Genomic DNA, 21,397 nt, shown 5'->3' with positions numbered 1-21,397 from the left:
AGGCTGCTGGGGCCAGAGAACGGATTTGCCAGGTTTGAGTCCAAAAACGGCCTCCTCCGCAAGAGAGGAAGCCTGGATCGCCGACTGCGAACAAAAGATGCAAGGCAGAAAAGCCACAACCTGCCGGGTCTCCAACGCCTGCGTCTTCCGGACGTCAGCAGCCCGGGTACAACCCCGCAGACCAGCCCCAGCCGACGAGAAAGCGCGTCTCCCCCGCGCCTGCGCACTCGGGGCCCTGCGCCCCGCTCACCCAGACCCCGCCCCTGGGAGGGCCCTCGCCCCCGCCCCGCCCCCCGCCTCTGCGTGCGCACCGCCTGGAGCCCGCCTCCATGAAAGACTGCCGGGCGCATGCGGCCGGGCTGGTTCACTGGCTGCCCGGGGCCCAGCGCGCGCGTCGCACACCTAGATCCTTAGCCGACGGCAGGCCTGGAAGCCGGCTTCAGGTAGGCTGACTCCAGGGATCCTGGGGGAACTGTTCTGCCGTGCAGGAATCGGCGGCGCTAGCTGAACCCGGCGCGGGACAGCCACACCGCCGGCTGATAGACACCGCTCCCACCAATCAAGGGTGAGGTGGCTCGCCGGCCTGACCAATGGGCTGCGTGCCTAACGGGAGTGGGGCGGGCGGGCGGCCAGGCCGGCTAGGAGCCGGCTCCCGCGCGCGGGGCCGCGTGGCCGGGCGCCGCTGGGAAGCCGGGCCGCAAGGGGCGTGGGGCGGCGGGAAAGGCCGCGGGGCCGGGGTCGCGGGGGCCGGCAGTACGCGCTGCAGCGCGACCTGGCTCGGCTGAGCAGGGGGCCGGGGATGACGCGTGGGACCGGGAGGGCCGTAGAGGCGCCGGAGCCCCTCTGCTCAGCCCTCCGGGAGAAGCCCCGGCGGCCGCCCCTCCTTAGGGACTGCCCGGGCCCTGGCCCCTCCGACCCTGGGGCACGGCTGCAGCCTGGCTGGGAGGCGGTTCAAGGTCCGAGACGCGCTGCCGCGTGGGGGATGGGTTCGGCGGCCTGGCCGCGGCCCCTCCGGCGCGCCCCGGCTCCAGTGGGCGGAAGGGGCCTTGCAGCTCGTCGGGGCTCGGGGTGCGGCCCCTTCGGCCCCACAGCCGTGGCGCTCTCCCCCTGGCCGCTCGTAGAGAGCATGCCGCGTTTTAAAGAAGTTCACTACGTTTGCGTGGCACACGTAGGTCCACACTCGTAATTTCCAATCCGCAGCAGTCCTGGTGACAGGCGATGCGGGGATCACCCATTTTTCCGATGTAAGGACCCGGGCTTCAGGCACCTTGATTGACTTGACAGGTCTACGTACACAAGTGGTAGGGCTGGAGGTGGATCTCAAAACATTTTTATCGACAAAAAAGCTCCCCCCCCCCTTGCCATTTTTATTGAATTCCTCTGATGCAATTTTTTTTTTAAGATTATTTTTAGGTAATCTCTACACCCATCGTGGGGCTCGAACTCCCACCCCCGAGATCAAGAGTTGCATGCTCTACCGGCTGAACCAGCCAGGCACCCCTGATACCTCTTAATATATGTTACTTCTGTGCTTGAAAACTTTCCCATGTGTCCATCCTCTTCAGAATAAAGTGCAGATTGGACATTAAGGTTTCCACATGATTTGGACCCTTGCCTACATTTCCAGCTTATTTCCCACTGTCTTCCCACAGGCACCCTCCACCCCCCCCCCCACCCCCCCTTCTTGGCCCTGCATCTGTTTTCTGTAGATGGCCTTCACCTTCCTGTTCACTCTGTTGCCTTCTCCATGCTTTATTTCTTGCTGTCAGTCCTTGAAGACCTGTTGCAGGTCTCAGGTCAACTAAGCAGGATCAACTTGGATCCTCTCCCTGCCTTAATTTCTCTCACGTTCCTCTGCTAGGACATGATCTGTACCCTGGTCTTGCCACTGAAAGCTTTCTGCTTTCTGTTCTCCATGTGTGCCTTTCGTATGTTGTCCCTGTTTCCCACCATCAGTGGATTACTCATTTATTTGTAAATGTTTTGTCTCTAACCGGACTGCCAGCAACTTGTGATATGAGCCCAGATCTGGTGAAGTTTTCTGGTCCCCGCTCTTCCCATAAGCAGCCTGAGGTGATCTCTGAAAATGGTTTGCTATTCACTTGACCCAGAAAACCCTACGAAATCATGCAAGTCTAGAGGTTTCAAATCTTTGTGTTCACTTTAAGAACACACGTGAAACTTCCCAGGCCATCGAGGGCATGCATATCCAAAAAGCCACCAAGTATCTGAAAGATGTCACTTTGTAGACACAGCGTGTGCCATTCCGTGTCACTGCAGTGGTGGAGTTGGTAGGTGTGGGTGTGCCCAGGCCAAACCGTGGGGCTGGACACGGGGTTGGTGGCCCAAAAAGAGCGCTGAATGTTTACTGCACGTGCTTAAACATGCAGAGAAGAAGGTTGAACTTAAGGGTTTAGATGTAGATTCTCTGGTTATTGGGCACATCCAGGTGAACAAAAGCCCCCAAGCTGCGGCGCAGAACTTACAGGGCTCGTGGTCGGTTCCACCCCCACGTGAGCTCTCCTGCCACGCGGAGATGGTCCTTACTGGGAAAGAGCAGCTAGTCCCCAAACCGGGAGAGGAGGTTGCAGAAGAAAAAGAGATCCCAGAAGAAACTGGAGAAACAAAAACCTATGGCCTGGGAGTAAATTCTGCATAAAATAAATGCAAATAGAAGTTAAAAAAAAACCCAAAACCTTTTGTGGTCCCCAAAGTGTCCAGCACGGTAGCACCTACATAGGGGGTCGCTCATCAGTGTGAGTGAGTGGGTCCTGTCAGCCTCTCCTACCTGGTCTGGGAGCCCATTGGGGTCTTTATTGCCAGGCACTGTGGGAGGCCGCAAGAATCTTCCCTCAAGAGAGGTGTTAACCCTCTTCAGGTAAAATTGGGGCGAGTCGAATACAAACGGATGAAGAAGGAGTCTTCTGTAAAAGTAACCTGCTCCATAACCCACTCTGAGAAATTTCTAGGAACATCTAAAATTTAGTCTGAGAATTTAGTTCTGTAGTGTCAGGGATATCCCTGGATAGAACACATCTAAAATGTAGCCAAGTCTGATAATCCGTGTGTCAGTAAGGATCTGTTTCACTGTGAGGTGACAGAGTAGTGTCTCTCCCCCCCCCCCCCCAAATATTAGGGACTTGGGGTCAAACAAGTTTTGGGGAAACTACACTGTATGCCCGTTTGGGGAGATCACAGAGCATATTAACTTATTAAAGGCTACTGGAGATCTGGCATTAAACCAATTGACTGTTTAACAACATTTCTGACTTTTATGTCCATAAAATGCCTTATGGGAACCCCACATACATTTTGCAGAAACCAAGGAGCATGCTTTTGGAAATGGTATAACAATGGAAAGAGCACGTCACGGTCTGGTTGTCTTCCTTGCTGTCCAAGGGGGAAGTCATTCTGAGCGTTCTTACTTTGCCAAGTGTATTCATTCCTGCCTTGGGGAGTGGGGCCGGGGGAATGCTTCAGGCAGAACTCCCCGGTTTCCTTGTTCCTTTCTTAGCTTATTTTTATTATAAACTGGCTTCACATGAAGCGTTCCCAGAGGAGGAAAATGTCCTGACCGTGCCAAAGCAAGCATTCTCTTCTACTTGGTGATTGTGTTTTGATCACATTTGGGTTTATCGACCAAATGATGTTTCTGAGCCTCTGAAGCTAGGGCCAGTGATGAATTCTCCCTGGCCAGCCTGTTGCTGTCACCTCGCCTCTTGCCTCTGCTGTTTCTTCCATCCACCCACCCTTTTTATCTGTCACCACATCTGCTGCTTCCATTCCCGGCCACAGCTGTACAGCTTTTTGGATTTAATGGGATCTGTCCTCTCTTTGAGTCCTCTGCCCATTATGTGTTTCAGGCTGGTTTGTTATCTGATGTTCCTTTCCTCCAGTATATATGGTTTCTCTTCATTTTACAGCTCGGAGAGAGTTTTGAGTTAAACAGCCGTACAACTGGGAAGGAGTAAGTTATTAATAAACTACAGGAGCAAACTACCTTTAACTAAAGGATTTTTAGGCTTCATTGCAACTCCTTTTAAATGTTGAAGTTCTTTTATTCCGTCTTCCATAACCTAGCGAAGCTCTGTTTTCTTGGGGATACATTGTAGGTTAGTCAAAGACATTCTCTTTTGTGGGGCAATCAGGCAATCCAGGGCTCATCCAAGATTGAGACGTTGTTTCTCCCATGCAGGGAAAATAATGAGACACCTGCTTTTGTACCCCGGGGTCTGCTGGCTATGTCAGCCAATGTTTGGGGCATAGCGTTCTGTCAGATTTTTAAATTTATTTTTTTATTAGGTCGTCTCTCAAGGTTGTTGGTTGTCAGAGCTTTAAACAAAAGCTACATTATGTGACTAGGCATTGTTTTTCAACTCCTGTTTGACTAAAGCCATTCAGTGATCCTAAGAAATGTTTGTTAGGAGCTCACATCACATAACAACCTTCTAAAGTCGTGCGATGGACAGGGAAACTGAGGCTCCCGGGGTGGGGGGGTTCATAGCTAGGAAGCGGTACAGCTAGCCTTTGAACCCAGATACGTTTGCTTTGTGGAAATATGTTTTATCTGTAACTTTTCCTTCTTCCATTCCCAGGTCAAAAAGTAAAATGAAGTACATTCTAGTTACTGGTGGTGTTATATCAGGAATTGGAAAAGGAATCATCGCCAGCAGCGTAGGCACGATACTGAAATCATGCGGTTTACATGTAACTTCAATTAAAATTGACCCATACATTAACATTGATGCGGGAACATTCTCTCCTTATGAACATGGTAAGCACGATGCATTTCTTTCTTTTGTTAAAATAATAATTATGGAGTATGTGGAAGAATATACATCAGCCCTTGGAAATTGTGTGTATTTTGTATTACGTGACTTGCATTTCCTGCCTTCCGAAAAGGTCCTTAGTGTTAGCAGAATCTGTTTTTCTCACCTTGACAGAGAGGAAGCAGAAATCTAAATAGGCAACATAGTGATTAGAGTCTAGAGGTTTCTATAATAGAAACCCCTCTCTGAGGGGGAAAAAATAAGACATTTTTCCCTTTCCAGTTTTTATGCTGGTCTCCTATTGTGATGGTAGGAATGAACCATTCTGGGCAAGACTTCTAGAATGACGCCTCAAGGAATGAATGTCAAACAAAGGAATGGGAGAAACTTGGAGTTTCACAACTTTGTTTGGGACTAAAGTGTAGCCCAGAAGCTGGTTTTTGTAATCAGCAGGACCTTAGTATCCAGTGTGAGCTTTGAAGGAAATCATACTTTCATCACGTTTGAAACCTTTTGCTGCACAAGTAGGCATTGTTGAAAGTTCTTTCTCTTTAGGCAGCAGATACCACACTCCTGTAAAGTTCCCTGTCTCCACCGCCCTTGAGGCTATGATTTCCTTCCGTTCAATGCTATTTTATAACTTCCTGATTCCGACCGAGCTTGTTGATAGGCTGGAAGTAAGCTATTGCCTTCTGGAGAATGGTTGGTGATATTTTTCTTTCTTTTGTGTCATATTTAGTTTTCTAGAAATAAATTTCTCTGCTTCATGTCCAGGTAATGCAGACTTTGTTCTATTTGAGTGTTTATATTTTGAGCCTCACATTTGCCATGACATGGGTGTTTCTCACTTACCCTGACCGTTTTCACTATTCACCGCAGGCGAGGTTTTTGTGCTGGATGATGGTGGAGAAGTAGACCTTGATCTAGGGAACTACGAGCGGTTCCTAGACATCCGCCTCACCAAGGACAATAATCTGACCACTGGAAAGATCTACCAGTACGTCATTAACAAGGAACGCAAAGGAGATTACTTGGGGAAAACCGTCCAAGGTAAAACTGGATTTGCCCACAAGGTGTGAAAACCTTAAGCAGTTTGCTTTTCTTTTGTGAACAAGAATTTACTTTTCATGCAATTTCAGCCTGAAAGCGTCCAGGTGTTGTTACTGAACCATGCCTTCCGTTGAAAATTTAGAGTTGTATGGCTGTTTCCCCAAAAAGTAATTTGAAGGAGCCCCTGCTGCTGTATGAGTGCCACTGAAGCTATCAGTCCGGCATGATTTGAGCCCAGAGAGCTGTTGTTTTTACGCAGTGATGGGTGTGAAGTGACGAAGGCAGCTAGATCAGGGCAGTCAGCCAGGCCGTGTATATATGTTGTGCATGTGGGACCCACTTGTAAACAGTGGTAGGACAAGAACGTGCGTGGTGTACGTTGGTCTGCAGGCTGGTCGTCGGTGCGCGTGGGCCTGTGGGAGTCTGAGAAGCGGCTCTCTGGGTCTCCTGCCCTTTTACCAGCCGGCCTCACTTATGTCCGCCTGCTGCCCTGGGGTTTTGCACAGCGTTCATTTGAGAAAATTGCCACTCTGAAAAGGTGGGGTTGGAAAACCACTGGTCTAGTGTGATGGCTTAAGTCCAAATTTGGGGGGGGGGGGGGAGAGGTTTGCTGAAAAGTGGCTTTTCTCTGAGTTATGAGAGTGAATCTGCCCTTGGCTTTAGACTTTGCTAAATTGAAAGCCACTTAGCCCCTGCTTAGCCCATGTTTAGGTCTTAGCCCTGCCACTTACCAGCTTTGTGAACACAGGCAGATTACTTAACCTCTTTGAGATCTGGCTCTCTTTTCTGCCAAATGGAGTTACTAACTACCTGGCTCTCCTGATTGCTTGGAGGGCGGAAAGAGCTGCGTGACACCGTTTCTCTGAGTTCCTGACACGTAGAAAGGGGATCAGTTAGGAATTAAGATGATCTCGATCATACAGTTTGTTGTTCTAGGCCTCCAGCGAATTCATTCTTGTGTGCATTCATTTGTCACATGTTTCTTGAATGCTCACTGCGGACATACCCTGTCTGGCGCTGGGGCTATGGATGAAGGAGAGCAGCGAGGCTACCGCCCCCATGGGGGCTTCCGCGTGGGAGACACAAAAACAAACAGATGAAACAAGATGTCTGATAAGAGCTGTGAAGGAAATAGGAGAGAGAATGCGTGGGGACGGCCAGTTTGGACAGGTGGTTAGGGAGACTCCACGAGGGGGCATTCTAGAGGAGAGAGGCCAGCCAGGGGACAAGCGGAGGAGGGGCCTGAGGCCTGAGGCTACAGTCAGGCCAGGGGACCAGGGGGATGGGTGTGGGGAGTGGGGGCGGTGAGGTGGGCTGCAGCCAGGTTATGTAGGGCCTTTTGGGCCTTGGCCTGGAGTTTGGATTTTACTCAGAGCGGTGGGAAGCCATTGAAGGGTTTAAAACACGGGATGGGGGGAAACTGCATATTTAAAAGATCCCTTTGGCTGCTGTGTGTGCAGTAGATAATGAATATCCTTGTGCCTGAGGCACCGCTGCTTAAATACAGAGCAGGTTAAACAGTAATCCCTGCCCCTTAGGAACCTGCCTTCTGGCCCGACAGCTAGGGTTTTAAAAAGTGTTCAGCGCTGGCTGACTTTGCTGAGCACTGGCATGCTAGGTGCTCTGCTTAGCATTTTACCAGTGGTGGCTCATGAAATTTGCACAACTTTATGAAGTGGAAGCTGTTATCTCCACTTAGCGGATAGGGAACTCGAGCTTAAGAATAGTTAAGCGGTGTCCCAAGGATCCATACCTAATGAGAGGTGGAACTGAGGTTCGAATCTGACATTCTGGCCCCAGATGCTGTGCTCCTGACCACCCCGCCGTCCTGTACCCTCTCTTATCTGTAGATTGTGTATCCTCTGATAAACTGGAACATAATGGAACAGGGGCCTGGAAGGCACCCAGGTGTGAAGTGCCAGCCTTCAGCAGTAGTGGTGCGGCGGCCACAGGGTCTGTTGAATGGTGGTGCAGCCCCGGGGCCCTCTGCAGAGGGGCCAGGGCACTGATGCGGGTTCAGGATATACTCTTGGCCTTACCCTCTTGTGCTTCTAGCCACGACTTGGAAACCTGGAAAGGAGGCCACGGACATTGGGAGCTCAAAGATTTCTTTAATTTTTTTTTTTTAATGTTTATTTATTTCTGAGACAGAGAGAGACAGAGCATGAATGGGGGAGGGGCAGAGAGAGAGGGAGACACAGAATCCGAAGCAGGCTCCAGCCTCTGAGCTGTCAGCACAGAGCCTGACGTGGGGCTCGAACTGACAAACCGCGAGATCATGACCTGAGCTGAAGTCGGATGCCCAACCGACTGAGCCACCCAGGCACCCTGGAGCTCAAAGATTTCTTAATGCCATGTAAGAGTGGTCTCAAAAATATGTTTATGACCCCTTCACCGCTCCAGGCAAAGATTGCGGCCGTTTGTTGTCATAGTAAGTGTATCTCCCTCCACCAGTGTTGATAGGAAAGTGTATGTTACGTGCCTCTTTCCTCTTTTCCAGTTGTCCCTCACATCACAGATGCAATCCAGGAGTGGGTCATGAGACAGGCGTTAATACCCGTGGATGAAGACGGCCTAGAGCCTCAAGTGTGTGTTATTGAGGTTTGTAGGAGTCTTTTCTAACCAAGTGTACACACACATTCACCTCCTTAGTCAGCCATCAGCACCTGGTAAGACAGTGCTCTGTGAGGCCCTTGACCCTAACCACAGTGGGACAGGTAAGGGCACAGTGACAGTCCTGGGATGGGGCCAGGCTGTTGAACGCGAGTAGGTGCAGGCGATCAGAGGTTCAGAGCGAGCCTCTTCGTTCACTTATCATGACTGTACCAGTAAGAGCCGCAGGACACATTTTCCTCTCTCTCTTGAGAAAGTCAGCTGACCTTCATCTCTCCTCTGGTGGGAATCCTCTCATCTCTGAATGAGCCCCGTTGCTTCAGTTTCTTTACTCCTGCTCTGCTGGTCTTAGCTGTTGGATGTAAAATAGAGGACTCAGAAATTCCATCAGCCTATTACTGATACTTTGTCACACAACAGTTATTTATGGCTAAGTAGATAAGATTTAGGTTTCTTGGCTTCGTGACTGGTATGAATAAAGTTTCTAGTATATCTTTCACCTGGCCTTTTTCTTGGCCAGATCTGCCAGATCCATAACTTTGGGGAATGGAGAGCCTGTCCAGAAAAGTAGCTGTTCAGCATAAAGAAATGTCATTTACTGCTAAGTGACATGAACTGCACTCAGAGAGTCCACATTATGCTGTTACTGATCGCTGAGCTGAGATAATGGGGTGCAGTTGTCCGAAAACTGACCCATGAAAGGAAGGGTTAGTGCTTGATCTCTAACAGAACTTTGTTCTTGTAGCTCGGTGGAACGGTGGGAGATATAGAAAGCATGCCCTTTATTGAGGCCTTCCGTCAGTTCCAGTTCAAGGTCAAAAGAGAGAACTTTTGTAATATTCACGTCAGTCTAGTCCCTCAGGTAAGGCATTCGAATTTTACTTTGTGGAGGTGGGAAGGAGAGAGAAGAGGGTGCTTTTCATTCCTTGTCTATTTTAGGTGCGTGAGATGCAGGGAATAAAGACCGTCTTTGTGAATTTAAAATTACTGTAATCAGACTTTTGGAAAAGCTCAGATGGAAAACATTTGGAAAATTAGCCAGGGAAGTTGCGGTTGAAGGTGGTGGATTGAAAATGTCCCATTTGGGGGCCCCTGGGGGGCTCAGTCAGTTATACGCATCCGACTTCTGCTCAGGTCATGAGCTTGTGGTTTGTGGATTCGAGCCCCGTGTCAGGCTTTGCGCTGACAGTGCGGAGCCTGCTTGGGATTCTCTCTGCCCCTCCCCCACTCACACTTACTCTCAAACTAAATAAACTCAAAAAAAAAAAAATGTCCCACTTGTCTCTACTATATGGTGAAACCCCACGACACCTAGAGCAAAGGGAATTTTTTTTTTTAATGTTTGTATATTTTGAGAGAGAGAGTGCGTACATGCGTGCACTTGAGCAGGGGAGAAGCAGAGAGAGGGAGAGAGAAAATTCCAAGCAGGCTCCACGCTGCCAGTGCAGAGCCCAGTGTGGGGCTCAATCTCACGCACTGGGAGATCATGACCTGAGCTGAAATCGAGAGTCAGATGCTTAACTGACTGAGCCACCCAGGCACTCCCAAGTGGGCAGTATTTAAATACTCAAACACATGTTAACACTGGAGAGGTATCATGAGATGGGCTGCAGGCACGGGACAGGTGCGTGTGTAATAGAGGGAGAAGGTTCCTCCTCTAGGAGGGAAATCAATAGAAAATGCCTCAAACTACATGTCTGGACGTAGCGGGAAACATACCAGAAGGATCATTTAAGAGTGGAAGATTGGCTGCCCCTGGGGTTCGAGGAAGGGGAGGGGTTCACTGTCCTGTTGTTCAGAACAGACCTTGTAGAACCATTTGACTCTAAAATCTATGCACGAGTACCTTTGACAAAAATAAAAACTAAATTAGATAAATGATCAATAAAGGAAGTTCAGAGAAAAGTCATACCTAAAAAAATTTTTTATCATAGAGAAATTAACTTTTTTTTTTTTCCCTTTTGTAAAATAGCCAAGTTCAACAGGGGAGCAGAAAACTAAACCCACCCAGAATAGTGTTCGGGAACTTAGAGGGCTCGGGCTTTCTCCAGATCTGGTAAGATTTTATGATTCCCTGGTTTTAAGCTTGATCTTGTATGCTTAATTAAAATCTCTCTCTCATGGGAAAAATAAGATAAAAACTGAGAGGGAGGCAGACCATAAGAGACTCTTGAATACAGAGAACAAACTGAGGGCTGCTGGAGGGGAGGTGGGTGCGGGAGGGCCTAAATGGGTGATAGGCATTAAGGAGGGCCCTTGTTGGGCAAACCACAGGGTGTTACAAGTAAGTGATGAATCACTGGGCTCTTCTCCTGAAACCAGTACGACACTATGTGTTAACTAATTCGGATTTAAGTAAATTAAAAAAAAATTTTTTTAATGCAAAAAAAGAAATCTTCCACGTACCATATGACTTCACTTATATGGAATTAAAAAACAAAACAAACAAAAAGAGACCCGTACATCTAGAGAACAAACTGGTGGTTGCCAGAGGGAGGGGCGGTGGGGGGATGGGCAGGATGGGAGACACAGGCTGCCAGTTACGGAATGAATAAGTCATGGGGATGAAAGGCACAGCGTAGGGAATATGGTCAGTGGTGGTGTAATGGCGTCCTGTGGTGGTGACACAGGTAGCTGTACTTGTGAGCAGAGCGTAGGGTATAGAGTTGAATCATTAGGTTGTTTTTCTGGAGCCACTGCAACATTGTGTATCAACTATACTTCAGTTTAAAAAAAAACAAACCAGAAAATTTCTGCTTCACAGCAGATAAGACCTCTGTTTTCTTGGCATGCTTTTCGTTGGTGGTGGAGAAACAGGGTTAGTGCTTTGAAGTGGGGTTGTCTTTTACAAAGATTTCCTCACGGGCATGCATGAGGTCATGCTTTGTGTCTCCTCTCTGTCTGTCATTTGTTGTCCCTTCCCCCCCCCCCCGCCCAAGACATTAACTGAGGAAAACCCCAGTTGGTTCCTGGAGTTCATTATCTGTGTGTTCATCTGTACCATTTCCGCCCCCCCCCCCCTTAACGTTTCTCCGGAGCGGGATTTAGGAATTTCAGCTTTGAAAACAGGTCATATTTTCATAGTTGGTGTGCATTGTGCCGGAGTTAACATTTTCATCCAGCTTAAGAAGCTGGTGTCTGTTTTAATTTCAGTCAGGAGAAAAACCCAACTTTGTGATCCCTTCCTTCTGTCCAAACGGCTTACTTTCTTTCCTGCTAGGTTGTGTGCAGGTGCTCAAATCCTCTGGACACATCGGTGAAGGAGAAAATATCCATGTTCTGCCACGTCGAACCTGAACAAGTAAGTAGGAATTTCATATTCACGCAAATCGTGTTGGATTTCTAGTTACCCCGAAGTCTCTTCACCGCTTTCCTGAGGCTTGGTGTCCTTTCCCAATTTGAGACATTGGACCGTTCTCTAGAACTGATGCCTGTTGGCTCTGTGATTCTCCAGTACCTTACCTCTTTGGCTTTCTGAACATCCTTGCCCCCTCCTGCCACTTCTCCCCAACTCCTTGTACTCTGCTCCAGCCATGCTGAATGGGTCGCCCTCCCCGTCGGCCTGGCTTTGTCCTGTTCATTTTCATCCGTCAGGGTCCAGCCAGGACACAGTATTGTCTGGCAGCCTTTACCTGTCAAACCACGTCACCTCCAAACCTCATGGTTGGTCTTTCTTGGGTGACCTGTGTGTATTATAGGTGCTGGTTGTGAACCTGTCCTGCTGCCCCCCTGTGAGAGAGAGTGTGTGTGTGTGTGTGTGTGTGTGTGTGTGTGTGTCCACGTGTCCATCTGTGTTTGCCTCCACTCATAGACTTGGAGTTTCTTGAAGGCAAGGACCACCTCATTCAACTTTATACTCCTAGTGCCTGGTGTCTGAGGTGGTAAAGGCTCCAAACCTATTTTATTTTATCTTATTTTATTTTTTTAAGTTTGTTTGTTTGTTTGTTTGTTTATTTTGAGAGAGACAGTGTGAGTAGGGGAGAGACAGAGAGAGAGGGAAAATCCCAAGCAGGCTCTGCGCCTTCAGCGTAGAGCCCGTTGTGGGGCTCGAGCTCATGAAACTGAGATCACGACCTGAGCCAAAACCAAGAGTCAGACACTTAACCGACTGAGCCACCCAGGTGCCCCTAAAGCTATATTAGACTTTTTCATGACCTGTGCTAATGGAGGGTGCCCACCGAACAGGAAATTCAAATTTGGGGTATGGTGGGGACGTCCTGGTGGTGGTAAGTTGAGACCGTGGCTCTGGTCAGGTTTGGCTGAAGGAGGGGAGAAGGGACGTTGAGGTCAAGGAATCTGTGACTAGATTGTGGGTGGTTTGCTTTGCTGGTGGGTTACTGGGGATCAGGAGGTTTGGCTGAAGGAGGGGAGCCTTGCTGGCCTGGAGAGGAGAGAATCAGCGGCAGAGTTGTATTTCATCCATCCATTTACAGGACAGCGAGGAGTGTGGAAGTGAGGGTAAGAAAGTCTGGCCTGGCATTGAAGTGAGCAGAGCAGGACAGCCTCTGACCTCCCCATCTCAGGGGGCGCTCAGGCGTCAGGGTGTGAGCACGGCCTGGGGCCTGAGATCAGTTTCCTCGTGTGCTTCCTGATCTGGGAGCTCTGTCTCAGGGATTCGGCTTCATACTAACGACCAGATCTTCCCCGACTTAACAAAGAGCTAAATCCTGGTAAACCTGTTGTGAGTTGAAAACATCGTAAGTCGAAAATGCAATTAGTACACCTAACCTACCTTAAGTGTGCTCAGAAAACTTACATTAGCCTGTGGGTGGACAGAATCCTCTCACACAAAGACGATTTTACAATAAAGTGTTGAATGTCTTATGTAGTTTACTGAACACTGTACTGAGAGTAGAAAACAAGAGTGGTTGTATGGGCACAGGATGGCTGTAAGCATATCGGTTTTTCACACTGGTGATCGTGGGGCTGACTGGGGACCGTGGCTCGCTGCCACTGCTGGGCACCACGAGAGAGACGGTACCATGAGAGAGGATACGGCCTGTTGCTAGCCTGGGAAAAGATCAAAATGCAGAGTACCCTTTCTGCCAGCTGTGTGTTTTTTTCACACCATGCTAAAGCAAAATACAGTAAGTTGAACCATTGTAAATTGGGGACTATATGTGGCGCACCAGAATAATTTCATTGTTACGAGCAACCTTATTATCACGCACTTCAATTATTTGAGATATTTCTATCCTAGCAAGTGAGGGTAATTCAATTCCGTGGTAGACTAGGTTATTAAAATTATTCACTGTTAAAAATGTGACAGGTGTTTCTAGATTTAAATTTGAATTTCAAACCTTTTGCCTGTTTTTTAATTGAGTTGCTTATCTTCTAGGAGTTCTCTGCGTATTCCGAATAAAAGTCTTTTATCAGATACATGGTTTGCACATTTTCCTCCAAGGCTCTTATTTTTTTAATGGTGTTTTTTGGAACACAAAAGCTTTTACATGATGATGAACTCCAGTTTATCCGTTTTTTTCTTTATAGATTGTGCTTTTGGTATCCTATCCAAGAGCTCCATTTAACAAATGCCACAAAGATTTCCTTCTGTTTCATTCCAAAACTTTTATAATTTTAGGTCTTTTGTTTAGGCCTAGGATCCACTGTGAGTTAACTTTTATGTATAGCAACTTTCCAGTAAAAGTTTAAATTCATCTTTTTGCCTGGGGATAGCCAGTTCTAGGTCCATTTGGTGGAAGGACTGTCCTTCAATAATAATCTATAATTTCTTCATAAAGGTGCTTTTTAAAGATTCAACTATCTTTGTGAAGTTCTTTTCTAGATTTAATTATAGGTATTCATAATTTTTGTAACTACATGAATGGCATATTTTTAAACTTAAATTTCCTGATTAGATATGACCCATGTATAGCAATCTTGCAGACTTCTGTCCATGGATCTCAAGCCTAGCAGCCTTACCGAAATTCTGTTAGTTTTGATTGTTTACCGGTAAATGCTCATGGTTTTTATGGATAAGCAATAATAGCGTATGAAATTCTTGGCACTTTCTTATTTTCCAGCACATATATATATATATATTTTTTTCTCTTAAAGAATTTTTTTTAAATGTTTGTTTATTTTTGGGAGAGAGAGAGATAAGAGTGTGAGTGGGGGAGGGGCAGAGAGAGAGGACACAGAATTTGAAGCAAGCTCCAGGCTCTGAGCTGTCAGCACAGAGCCTGTCGCAGGGCTCGAACTCATGGACCATGAGATCATGACCTGACCGAAGTTGAACGCTTAACCTACTGAGCCACCCAAGTGCCCCTTTAAAAAAAATTTTTTTTTTTTTAATGTTTATTTATTTTTGAGAGAGAGACAGAGTGGGAGCGGGATCGGGAGAGGAACAGAGAGAGAGGGAGACACAGAATTCAAAGCAGGCTCCAGGCTCTGAGCTATCAACACAGAGCCCAACATGGGGCCTGAAGTCATGAACCATGAGATCATGACCTGAGCCCAAGTCGGATACTTAGCCGACTGAGCCACCCAGGTGCCCCTGCTTTTTTTCTTACTTAATTGTAATGGCTAATATTTCTAGTACATTATCGAATAGATGTAGTCATAGTGACCACTTTTGCGTTCTTTCAGACTTTAAATATTAAGCATTAATATTAAATATTGAACAAAATGATGTTTGCTGTGGTTTTTTTTAAACATTTTTCACATTTTCCCTTTTACTCATACACCAAGAATTTTAATCATGGATTGGTTTTGAATTTTTATTAGCTCTGCATCCACTAAGGCAAATTTTGTTTTCCTTCTTTAATCTGTTCGTGTAGTAAATCCCACTGTTAAATACCGTAATGCAGCTGTTCTCAAACTCAGCCCGGAAAAGTGCTATGCCTGCTTCCCAGCCCCAGAGATTCTAGTTTAAGTGATGTGTGGTGCAGTATGGGCTTGTGGATTTTTAAAAGGTCTCCCAAGTGATTTCAGTGTACCGCCAAGTTTGACAGCCATTGTTCTTGGGACAGATCCTACTTGAACATGAGTTTTTTTAAAACTACATTTATGTTTGGTTTGTAATTTTTAAAAAAAAATTTTTAATGTTTATCATTGAAAGACAGAGACAGAGCATGAGCGGGGGAAGAACAGAGAGAGAGGGAGACACAATTTGAAGCAGGCTCCAGGCTCTGAGCTGTTAACACAGAGCCTGACGTGGGGCTCGAATTCACAAACCACGAGATCATGACCTGAGCCGAAGTCAGACGCTTAACCAGCTGAGCCACCCAGGTGCCCTGTGATTTTTTTTTTTTTTTTAAAAGGATTTTTGCGTCCATGTTCTTAAGAGATTAGCCGCTAATTTTTTATTCTGTTCTTGAGTTGGTTTGGGTAATTTCTACTTTTCCTAGAAAATAGCCCTTTTTACCATTTTCAGATTTGGAAGTTATTTTCTGACGGTGACATAGCCAGTAGGAGGGTGCCAGCCCAGTTAGCTTTTGCTTGTTTTTATTAATAACCTTTGCTCCTTTCTCCGCAGGTGATCTGTGTCCACGATGTCTCATCCATCTACCGAGTCCCCTTGTTATTAGAGGAGCAGGGGGTCGTAGATTATTTTCTCCGGAGACTTGACCTTCCGATCGAGAGGCAGCCGCGAAAAATGCTGATGAAGTGGAAAGAGATGGCGGACAGGTTTGTGTCGTGATAAGGAGCTGGGAGTTGCAGCTTTTGTTCTCCTTTTCGTGAGGTCTCAGGGAATTGGCTTGTGCTGTCAGCTCATATTAGAGAAGGTCTTCGTGGTGAGAGGTGTCGAGACAGGTTCAGGGATGAGGAGGTCCTGGTAGAGCTGAGTTCAGGTCACACACCTGTCGCCTTAGGTCCCCTCGACTAGAGAATCAGTGCCGACTGACCACACCTGGGCGAGCCGTCACGCCTGAGGCCCACACGGATGGCGGGCCAAGCCCGCAGCACTCCTGGGGCGCCTCCCGGCACCTGAGCTGCGTGTGGGACTGGGCTGCTCACCGTGCACCAGGAAAGGAGGAGCAGGGGTGCCTAGCCTGGTGTGTGGCTACTGCTGCCAGATTGTGTCCCTCTGAGAACTGTCCCTGTTCCTTTTTTTTTTTTTTCAAAAAAATTTTTTTTTCAACGTTTATTTATTTTTGGGACAGAGAGAGACAGAGCATGAACGGGGGAGGGGCAGAGAGAGAGGGAGACACAGAATCGGAAACAGGCTCAGGCTCTGAGCCATCAGCCTAGAGCCCGACGCGGGGCTCGAACTCACGGACCACGAGATCGTGACCTGGCTGAAGTCGGACGCTTAACCGACTGCGCCACCCAGGCGCCCCTGTCCCTGTTCCTTTTTAAGCCCAGCGATGCTTTGACGCCACATCAGAGGTCTTCACGCGGCGCCTCAGAGCCCCGGGTGTGTGCCCTGTCACAGCTGCCGAATCAGCCCGACGGTGTTGATAAGCGCTTGTCACGTTGCTCTGTGATGCTTACTTTCCTTTTGACACTTTCCCTTTCAGTCTTCATCCGTCTACGTGTATATCTGTATGTCGCTACAAAGATGGCGCACAGTTCTATGATATTTTTTCGTACAGTATTACCAACTCGTTAAAAAAAATGTTTCTTTTGAGAGAGAGGGAGAGAGAATCCCAGGCTCTCTCTGTGCTGAGCACGGAGCCTGGCATGGGGCTTGATCCCACGAACCAGGAGATCATGACCTGCACTGAAAGCAAGAGTCAAACACTTAACCATCTGAGCCACCCAGGCACCCCATAAGCTTTTTTGATCTGTTACTAATTACTTTATGATGAAAAAAATTCTTTTAAATGTGTATTTATTTTTGAGACAGAGAGAGAACAGAGCATGAGCGGAGGAGGGGTATAGAGAAGTGGGGGGGTGGGGGGGAGACACAGAATCTGGAGCAGGCTCCAGGCTCTGAGCTGTCATCACAGAGCCCGACACGGGGCTCGAACTCACGGACCATGAGATCATGACCTGGCCGAAGTCGGACGCTCAACCGACTGAGCCACCCTGGCGCCCCATGATGAAAATTTTTAATGAGTATAGACTGCTGTGTGAATATTTTTGACTCTTTCCTTCATCACATTAACTCTTATGAATTGTCTGTTCATGTCTGTTAGTTTTTCTTGCTCCTTGGGATTTTAATGTTTCCTGGTTTTGTTTTTTTTAAGTGTCTATCCTTTCTTTCTTTCTTTTGCTTGCTCTTTCTTCTTTCCTTCCTTCCTTCCTTCCTTCCTTCCTTCCTACCTACCTACCTACCTACCTAATCTATCTATGTATCTATAGAGAGAATCCCAAGCAGACTCCTCACTGTCAGCACGGAGCTCAGTGCGGGGCTCAATCTCACAAACCACAGGATCATGACCTGGGCTGTAACCAGGAGTTGGACACTTAACTATCTGAGCCACCCAGGCGCCCCTGAAATCCTACTTTCTTTACAAAGCCTGCCACATGGATTTGAAAGTAGCTCCCCCTCTACTGTCCTGGAAATGAAACTCAGATAATACCTGCTCTCATTATATTCTTCCCAGAGATGTTTTTCTCCTTTTTCGAAAGCAGTTTTGATCTCATGATGGCATATACATTCTAAATAATTTGGTGTTTCTTGGCCTTTCATAGATACGATCGCTTGCTGGAGACCTGCTCTATTGCCCTCGTGGGCAAATACACCAAGTTCTCAGACTCGTATGCCTCTGTCATTAAAGCTCTGGAGCATTCTGCCCTGGCCATCAACCACAAGTTGGAAATCAAGGTAAGGATGGGTGGCGCATATTCAGCTGAGGCATGAACGGGGAGGCCTTCTGCGTTCTCATAGATGCTGCATGATATCTACTTTATATTTTTGGAGCTCAGAATTTCTTTTTAGGAAGAGAAAGGATTCGTGGTTGGCTCCTGGCTTGGAGAGAACAGTAGAACATTTTCAGGAGATGTTGAAGGGGAGAGATGGTCAGAGTAGTAGTTGAGAAAGTGAGTAGTTGAATTTGAATTATCAGGTGACCAAGTAAAATTGACCCATGGGCATGGGGGAGCCCCAGTGAGCCAGAGGCACCCTGCATAATTGCTCTTCACTTACCTTTGCAGTGGAAATGCTAACACCCACCTGTTGGAGCTGGGAGGTTTCTCTGAAATGTATGTCCAGTTGCCTGGTCAGTGCCTGGAATGTGGGCAGCCTCCAGGGAATAGCACGTCTTGTGTTTTGCCCTATGACTTGATGGGCGGGAGCTGAGCCGATGGGGCACGGCCCCTGCTCATCTTCTTGGGGCAATAGAGTATTAAGGTTCGGGACTCCAATTCCGGCTGTCCTCCCCACTGGCACTGGGGCTGGCCTTCTACTTCACCAGGTGTTTCTCAGCGTCATAATTTAGTTTGCTTTGTGCTTGCGAACAGGTTGCTGTGGAATGTCTTACTGTATAGATTTTAAGAATTATGGAATCTTATTCCACTTCCCTGACTTCCTGTTGCTGCTGCTTTGGCTCATTCATCTGCTGTATCCACTCAGGCATAGTCTGTGCCTGTCGTTAGATGCGGGGCCGAGAGGTGAATGAGTCAGTGAGGTCTCTGAGATGTGACACAGAAGAAGGGGTGAATCTGTCTGGGTAGACGTGTGAGGAGGGCAGACTTCCTCAAGGAGGGACTCTGGGAGACTTTGGGAAGATGGGTAAGGCAGAAGGGAAGGGCGTCCAGACAGAAGGTAGAGAATACTCAAGGGCTTGGAGATGGGGAATAGTTGGGAGGTCCGTGGATGGACAAGTGTGACTCAGAAGATATCTGGAGACAGGCCTGTGAGGTCATGAATCCCGCCATCTGGGCCACAGCTGGGTCTTACCCTGAGGTTTAGGGAAGTCACTGCAGGGTATTAGGCAGGGAAAAAGGTGAATGACATAATAAGTGGGCAAAAGATTTGAATGGACACGCCCACAAGAGATGCATCTGATACATGTGAAGAGACGGTCAAGGTCAACACCTTCAGTGCAGATGAAAATAAATGCCAATGAAATCTCTGAGATGCTAACACACACCCGCCAGAGGGGCTACGGGTGTTGGTGAGGATGTGGAACTCTCATGCCTTGCTGGTGGGAATGTGAAATGTCACAACCGCTTTAGAACAGTCTGGTAGTTTCATATAAAGGTAGACGTACACTTTATGACCCTGCAGTTCCACTCCCAGGTATTTACTCAAGAGAAGTGAAAACAAAAGTACACACACACACACACACACACACACACACAATTTTATACAAAAGGACTATTATTTTAATAGCCTAAGTCTGGAAGCAACCCTTACTATCCAGAGTGAGGCAATATACACACTGAGGTATATTTCTACAGTGGGAAACTGCCCAGGGATGAATCTCAAAAACATACTGAGCCAAAAAAGCCAGACACGGGAGGCTGTATGTTGTATGTTTTCATTTCTGTGAGGTTCTAGAATAGGCATCTGTGGTGACAGAAAGCAGAGCCAGGGGCCTCTGGGGCAGGAAGTGGAGAGGAGACTGCTTGCAGGGGAGCAGAGGGAACTTCCGGGGATGGCACTAGTTTTCTTCGCCATTGATTGTGGCGGTGGTCACACCTTCGTGTGTGTGTTTGACAAAACTCATCAGAGTGTGCACCTTAAAATGCCTGGATCTTATTGTGTGTCAGTTATACTTCAGTAAAGGTGAACAAAATGAAAAGCAGCCTGGGGGCGCCTGGGTGGCTCAGTCAGTTGAGCATCCGACTTCGGGTCAGGTCATGATCTCACAGTTCATGAGTTTGAGCCCCGTGTCGGGCTCTGTGTTGACCGCTCAGAGCCTGGAGCCTGCTTCGGATTCTGTGTCTCCCTCTCTCCGCTCCTCCCCCGCTCACTCTCTCTCTCTCTCTCAAAAATAAATAAAAACATTAAAAAAAAAACACACACAAAAAAAAACCAGCCTGGGTTGAAGGTGGGCTTGGGGAGGTGTATCCCGGATGGAGAGGACACGGCAGAGCCGCTCCAGTGTGCTGAGTATAGGGCCTTGGGGAGGCAAATGAGTTTTGAAGGAAACGTTTGTATTTTACAATATAAGAAAGATTTTCAAGTCTGGAGATTATCACCGAGTTTAAATATATGAAGGTTCTAATTTTAAAACCCGATTTTTAAGGGAGATAGGACACTGATAATACAATTTGGGAATGCGGGGAAGAAAGCAGCTCTGGTGTCACGGCCTACTTCTTGTCTCCTATGTCCCCAGTACATAGATTCCACGGACTTGGAGCCCAGCACCCTGCAGGAGGAGCCTGTACGCTACCACGAAGCCTGGCAGAAGCTCTGTAGCGCCCAGTGAGTAGTGCCCTGTGCCCGGCTTCCGGGGGCTCGGGGGTGGGCTCGGGAAGTAGAGTGCCGGGCTCTTGTGCACCAGTAGTAGGTAATCTACTTTTTGAATGGCTTTTGATTACCGAAAGGGCCGCAGTCTGGATGATTTAAGCCTTACAGAAACACAGCTTATCAGCACAGTTGAATCTGAAATTTGTCGTATGCATCTACTCATGAGGCTTAAAGGTTTTCACCAGGGCGGGGAGGGGGGCGCCTGGGTGGCTCCGTCGGTTGAGCGTCCGACTTCAGCTCGGGTCATGATCTGGTGGTTCGTGAGTTCAAGCCCCGCATCAGGCTCTGTGCTGACGGCTCGGAGCCTGGAGCCTGCTTCGGATTCTGGGTCTCCCTCTCTCTGCCCCTCCCCTGCTCACGCACTCTCTCTCTCTCTCTCTCTGTCTCTCTCTCTTGAAAATAAATAAAGATTAAAAAAAATTTTTTAAAGATTTTCATCTGGAACATTTGATGAGGACCCTTCAGTGGAGTCTCATGGTTTGTTTTTGGCAGCCATTATTTATAGTAGAAAATCACAAAATTCTAGATCACTGGAACAATTGGATGTTATGGGCCCCTATAGCTATGAATGAGACCCCAAGCTCAACAGGCCGTCTGAGAGGACGAGGAAGGCTCCTTTCCCGTTCAGGGGAGCACTTTAAGCCAAGAAGTAAAAAGT

The 21,397-nt window shown here is 47.7% G+C and overlaps 1 protein-coding gene across 3 annotated transcripts in view; it reads left to right on the top strand.

The window, feature by feature from the left end:
• Positions 1–309: 309 nt before the first annotated feature.
• The window catches only part of CTPS1 (CTP synthase 1), a 30,443-nt gene continuing 9,355 nt past the window's right edge, over positions 310–21,397 (top strand). Inside the window, exons 1-10 of one of the 3 annotated variants that reach the window (XM_047872168.1) lie at positions 310–443; positions 4,596–4,774; positions 5,649–5,819; positions 8,320–8,420; positions 9,178–9,294; positions 10,405–10,488; positions 11,653–11,733; positions 15,910–16,061; positions 18,015–18,147; positions 20,606–20,694. In XM_047872168.1, coding sequence (XP_047728124.1) covers positions 4,609–4,774; positions 5,649–5,819; positions 8,320–8,420; positions 9,178–9,294; positions 10,405–10,488; positions 11,653–11,733; positions 15,910–16,061; positions 18,015–18,147; positions 20,606–20,694 — 1,094 coding nt within the window. In that variant the 5' untranslated portion in view covers positions 310–443; positions 4,596–4,608. Of the gene's footprint in view, positions 566–708; positions 4,775–5,648; positions 5,820–8,319; positions 8,421–9,177; positions 9,295–10,404; positions 10,489–11,652; positions 11,734–15,909; positions 16,062–18,014; positions 18,148–20,605; positions 20,695–21,397 lie in introns of those variants that run through there. The other 2 variants (XM_047872169.1, XM_047872170.1) reach the window with 2 other exon arrangements.

This window comes from Prionailurus viverrinus, chromosome C1, assembly GCF_022837055.1.
Source record: "Prionailurus viverrinus isolate Anna chromosome C1, UM_Priviv_1.0, whole genome shotgun sequence".
Taxonomy (NCBI): domain Eukaryota; kingdom Metazoa; phylum Chordata; class Mammalia; order Carnivora; family Felidae; genus Prionailurus; species Prionailurus viverrinus.
The sequence above is the reverse complement of the archived record's forward strand: the minus strand, read 5'-3'. Positions and strand labels throughout refer to the sequence as shown.